Source organism: Cygnus atratus, chromosome 1 (assembly GCF_013377495.2).
Source record: "Cygnus atratus isolate AKBS03 ecotype Queensland, Australia chromosome 1, CAtr_DNAZoo_HiC_assembly, whole genome shotgun sequence".
Lineage (NCBI taxonomy): Eukaryota > Metazoa > Chordata > Aves > Anseriformes > Anatidae > Cygnus > Cygnus atratus.
In genome coordinates this window covers 37,336,344-37,342,343 of record NC_066362.1, presented here as the reverse complement: position 1 = coordinate 37,342,343, position 6,000 = coordinate 37,336,344, and the positions used below count along the sequence as shown (strand labels likewise).

At 35.9% G+C, this 6,000-nt stretch overlaps 1 protein-coding gene across 1 annotated transcript in view; it reads right to left on the bottom strand.

Annotated features, from left to right (window-relative positions):
* Positions 1–1,696: 1,696 nt before the first annotated feature.
* Positions 1,697–6,000, bottom strand: part of CAND1 (cullin associated and neddylation dissociated 1) — a 28,074-nt gene continuing 23,770 nt past the window's right edge. The window contains exons 11-15 of the mRNA XM_035544010.2: positions 5,233–5,328; positions 3,835–4,004; positions 3,571–3,735; positions 3,252–3,359; positions 1,697–2,246 (exon numbers count right to left, since the gene is read on the bottom strand). Of these exons, the coding sequence (XP_035399903.1) occupies positions 2,022–2,246; positions 3,252–3,359; positions 3,571–3,735; positions 3,835–4,004; positions 5,233–5,328 (764 nt within the window). The 3' untranslated portion in view covers positions 1,697–2,021. The remainder of the gene's footprint in view (positions 2,247–3,251; positions 3,360–3,570; positions 3,736–3,834; positions 4,005–5,232; positions 5,329–6,000) is intronic.

The window sequence follows — 6,000 nt, the reverse complement described above, 5'->3', positions numbered from 1 at the left end:
TGCACTCTGAAAACTTAACACAAAGGAAATAAGATTAATTTGACAACTAATTAGCACAACAGATTCTTAATTAGAAGGCCTGAATATTGCTGTAATTGAAGTAGATGAGTTATACAGCAGGGGAAAAAGCACCTAATTCACAGTGCTCTTCTACCATATGGTTTCTCTCTAGAGTCATCCCATACTTTTTCATGACATTTAGATATGTTGGTACAATTAATTTCATTTATTTCTACTTCTAGAAGACAATTGTTACATTAGTACGACGACTTCGGAGACAGAGAAAGCTACAATTTCAAAATTTCTACAGCATTAAAATTGTTACTACTGAATGAGTTCATAGATTTCTTCTTTCATGTCCTTTAATTAAAGTAAAATGCACCAATATCTCCCCTGCTTTCCCCAATATTTAAGTGTGTGAAAAATTTGCCCCTGAACCCCAATGCTCACAGGAAACTCTCTCTGAAGTCATAAAAATGTATGTTTGTTTAGTTCAGTAGCAGCTTCTGCCACATAGCCATGTAACAGGCAGGTTTCCAAAAATGTCAACTAACCAGAGGAAAATCAAGTTCAGATATGAAAGAGACAACACTAGCCAACTGCATTAACCAAATAATGACAAGTCCCAATTTCAGGCAGTGTTTCCCCATCTTTTGGTATTAAATTCCAAAACCCAGTTTATGGAGGTACTGCCAGCTATCACATTCTGGTCCCCTTTCAAAGTATCTCAGCATATTCACAGCAGATTTTTTCCCCTTTTAGCTTGTTTTCTAACATTTCTCTCTCGAGTCTTACGACCATTCCCTGTTCCCTCTCTTACCAGAATACCAACGACAGTTGAAGCACTGTGATCTACTGCTGATTCCACATGCCAGAATACCTTCTGATAGGCACAGAATGATGCTCTGGCAATACTTGCCGAGGTAACACCATACATTAGTGCCTTAACAAAAACTGTTGCACAAAGAACAGAAGGTAGAAGGCACCGAAGAAGCCTCCTTTCACACTTTTATAACAAAGGCAGAGTTGAATCCAGAGTTCAGCAGCCATTGAGCAGCTATTGTTCTTCTCTGCTCATTTTACCTCCAGCTCATCCTATTTCCCTCCGATCTTCCTGTTTGTCCACCTCAGTTCCAGGGGATCCAGCCTTTGAGTTTGAAAAACCATGAACACTGCAGAAGCTGTCATACTTGCTGCGAGTATAATCTGCAGGGTCATGCTATTGGCATTTCAAAAACCCAGGTTAAAACAACTAACCTTCATTCCTCCCTTCCTGTATGAATGTTCTGTATGTTAAGATACCTGAAAACTGCACTGATACAGTAGCGCTTATTTTAACTTGTATTACGAATAAACTGCACATGCTGTTTTACAGACAATATATATTTGTAAACTTGCTCATGCAAAATTAGTGTGCACAAGAGGGATATTTGGTTTTTAATCCCCACACCTTTAAAAATGACATTTATGTCTGCTTTTTTTTGAACTGTGCCCAAGCCCTCTCTTTAATATAATAAATCTTACACAGAATTTATCTGCCAGCCAAACCAATTTATGAAGCTGAAACAAAACGAAAAAACTAATAAAAAGTTATACAAAAACATGGTGCACCTGGATGCTTGATTCCCACCTTCCCCCCCACACACACCTTTTTTGTTGTTGTTTACAAGTAGAAAGAGTGAATAAAAGAAAAAAATCATGGTCACAAAATTTTAACATTTTAATCCTAAATGTTACAGGGCAAATGGATGTTGGAACCTATTTCCATACACCATGCGTCAACTTTTAATTCCCAAATGTGGCCAAATCCACTAAAACAAGAGTGGTTAAACTCTGGATTATGGAAATACATTTCTGGAATAAATGCTAGAAAAGCAACAATGGGAAAAGCCAACTGTCTCCATAAAGGTAAATAAAGTGGAACAATGTGTAGATTAGATACTTTTTTGTTTCTTACTCATAACCTGTCAATTCAGTGCATCTTATGGTTCAACATAATGGTCCCCATTTTGGGCAAACATCTAACTAGTGTCCATTGATTCCAAGTTAGTGGATGATGAATCTTTTTGGATACTTTCAAAGATGGCTGCCAGCTCAGGGTTAGAGCTTATCTGTGACTGAAATTCACTCATTAATGGACTCTTCTCTGCTTCTGGAATGGTTAGAAGCGCTGCTACTGCCCTCATAGCTGACCGTTTCAGTTCATCTTGCTTTTCAAACTCCTGTTTCACTGAATTTGCCTTGACCTATAGAAAAAAAAAGAAAGTGTTTGAAGATTTAGCTCAACTTTCCCTCTACACCCACCTTAACACAGACAGCTTATGAAGATCTGCTTCCTTCCATAGCTTTGGACAACTTTCACAATAGTTTTAAAGGTCTTAAAACGTGTACTTTTTAGCAGACTTTTTACCAGCAGTTTAAAAACAGACTGAAACTTGAACGCTGAAAGTAAGCGGAAAAAAAAGCCGTGAGTTACCAAGTCAATCACCAAATTAAAACAATTCTAGCAGCCAACCTCCAGCTACTAAGGTCAGTAGACAACATTGAAATCGTATTAACACAACACTTCCAGCCTCCAGAGAATAGAAATTTTCAAAAAGAGTTAACCTTTATTAAATATTGATTAGTCTTGTTTGATTTCAGTGATAAAAACAAACTACTGTTAAAAACAGTCAGATTTCTTGACTCAAAAAATAACTGATTACAGTATTGAAGAAAGGTAAATCGAGCATTAAATCACTATCAGAGTATGTAGCTGGATCGAGACAACGACAGGTATAGAAGGAGACCAACTGTGCCAAGAACCAAGAATCTTGTAACATAAATGACAGCACCACTTTACACAGCCTCCATCCTTCATCACCTGATTTTTCGTCTGCAATAACAATCGTCAGAAGTCAGAAAAACCCTCAGTACCCTCAATACTTTCACAATTTATAATGAAATGAGACAAGTTGTCCATGTGGCAGCTAGATTTTTAAGGCATAAAAGGAATGCCAAAGAAATAGAGGATTTTAAAAAGAAGCTTAACAAGTTTACGCTTCAATTTGTAATTTAAGGAAAGGTAATACACATAAGGGCTCACATTATTTGTATTATTTTACCTGTTGCAAATTATGAACAGCAATTCAGGAAATGCTGCAGCAATACACCTAGATTCTCAGAATTGTTCTTCATACACAAATTTGTTTATACTTCTGTAAGACCATACTACGTAATTAACAAGCAGAAGTTTAAATTTAAAACAATACCTTAGTTGTACATGTAGCACGCAAAGGTTCAACAAGCCTATCCAATCTCTGCAGCACTGCACTTGGACAAAGGGTAGACAGTCTCACCAACATTAAGAAGGTTAGCATCTAGTTTGAGAGAAAAACAATCCAAAAATCAGTTATGATCGGCATGTGGAAAGAAATTCCTAAAATGCTGTGTAACCTTTAACAGCAACACTTTATTAAATATTGAAATATTTAAGCGTATGAAGTAGTATTTTGACCGTTTCAGTCTATTTACTATTTAAAATATTTTGACTGACTCACTGTGTACACACACACACAAAAGACAGCTAACCTTAATATCATAGTGGTCCTTCAAGCCATCTTCAACATGGTTCAGGAATTCAAATATATCTAGTCTATCCAAACAGCTATCCAAGAGAGTATACATGCACTCAAAAGCAGCTTTCCTTATGTCCAACCCGTCATCAACTGTATGCTTAAATGGTCCCATTTCCACCTGTTGGCAAATTCAAAATTAAAGTTAAAAAGGAATTTATTTAGAAAAACTAAGCGTCTACTTATGTTAATTTAGCCCTGTTTTTCTTAGTTAACATACCTCTCTGATTAGTTCCTTTCTGACTTTCGTTTCATTGTAAAGATGAGGAAGCACAGTATCTAAGAGGTCCCTTATTAATGACGGTTTATTGTGTGCAGCTGAGTTAAATGTCACTAGGGCTACTCTCCTGACATTGAGATCCGGGTCTTCCAATGTTTTCAGAAAATCACCTGCAATCATGTACAGAAATAAATCAAAAAATTCCTATGCTACCAGAAAATAAGCCTACTTAGTATATATAAATGTAACAACGTGTCTCTCAGCCCACCCCACCCTCAGTGCATTTTCAGATTAGAAATTTTAGCATTCTATAGCACTGCCCTGGTAAAATAAATGCCTGCAAGATTATATCATATTTTCATCCCCATGTTTAAAAGAGATGAAACTTTAAAAAGGAGAAAAACAGCAGGCTGTAAACAAGTAAATTCCATAACCACAAAAAAGATGGGTAAGAAAACTAAAAATGATTTTTAAACAAAACTAAACAAGATTTTTGCAGTACTACATATGAATAGTTTTTGACTGTATGAGTATTCAATACTTAGTAAATATTCCCAGAAACCAAAGGGGCAAGGCAACTTCAGTGGGAGGGGGACAGCAGGAGGAGAAACCCACAAGTATAATCAAACAACTTTATATATTATTTAAAAGTACTTAAGCTTAGTGATGAAAGTAACACGTAACAGCTTGACACCACCTCACCAGAAGTAAAAAAACTTGCTCTCTACAAAACTGTTTTTAAAGATGAATCCTTCCTTCCCCATTACATTTAGTAGTATACACAGCTTTGTACAGATTTTACAGTGTAATCATATCCACTATAAAACTAACATTCACCATAGCATATTAAACAAATCTACAACGCTATCATACAAATGAGCATTGCAAAGCTCCAATCCCTATAAAAACTACACATGCTTCCAATAACTTTCAGACCACAAAGCATTACAGAATCATGAGGATCTAAATTTACAAGTCACCCAGCATTCACATATATATATATTTTAAGTGACAATGTCAAATATTTCCAAAACTACCCTTCTGGTTAAAGACAGTACCTTACTACATCAAACTGATATAATTTGGCAAGAGCATGGGAAAGGAAATCAGCTTTTAGGCACCATCCTACATACCCTAGCTCTCTGCATTCTTTGCCCATTACAGCTTCAATACATACCACTTTTATCACACACCTTTTACTACTCAGAATTCAAACAAGCTAGAATTAATAGAAATAACTGTCTATTAAGGAAGCACTTCATAACTGTTGCAACAGCTAACATTAGCAGCTATTTCTGGTACCTACACAGTATTTTTTTCTGAAAGCACAAAGAACATTTTAAATGCAATTTAATCACTTGAAAACTTAGAGGTTGTCACTAAAAGCAAAGAACTTACCTATGCAGTTCTTCAAGAGCGGGTCTATGGGTTGTGGATGATCAGAAATAGTGAACTTAACAGCAGTAACCACTGAACTTCGAGCATATGAAGATCCTAATATGAAATAAAATCATGAGCATGTAACGTTAAAACAGCACAATTAAAGCTTTTAATTCTCTTAAGAAAGCTGAAAAATAAACATTACTTATTACTTGCAGCGCAATGTTACCTCCACAGATGCACTGGTGTTGCATTTTAATGAGGGGGCGATAACATAATATTTGTAATAAACATTTTCTGTCACAGAAAACTCAAATAATTAGCATATTAGGAGACTTTTTAATTCATCTCACACAAGCCTACAAACAACCTTCCTTTATGAAGTAGAAGCACGTGAAGAAAGCACATCAATACAGTTCTTGATATGAAACTGATTCATGGATTATACACAATGATTCCTCCTGATAATTAAAATTTCAGAATTCTCATCTGAAATTAGGAATACTGTAGTTTACTTATAAATGTCAATGCATTACAATTAGTCCATCAAGCAGTGCTGGTCCCTTTGTTGCCCATGCTCTTCCACTTAAGTTTATAGCTTTGTTGAATGTAACATAATTAAAATACCATACTCATACCAAAGGAAAGATTGAAAAAAGCGTGTTATGTATGACTAATATCCTACAGCAAGATGGATCTAAGCTCCATGTTGCTCCTGATGCAGAAGCAGGGAGGGAGAGCAAAACAGGAGTATCACAGAACTTAAGCAAATCATTTGCAAGAACA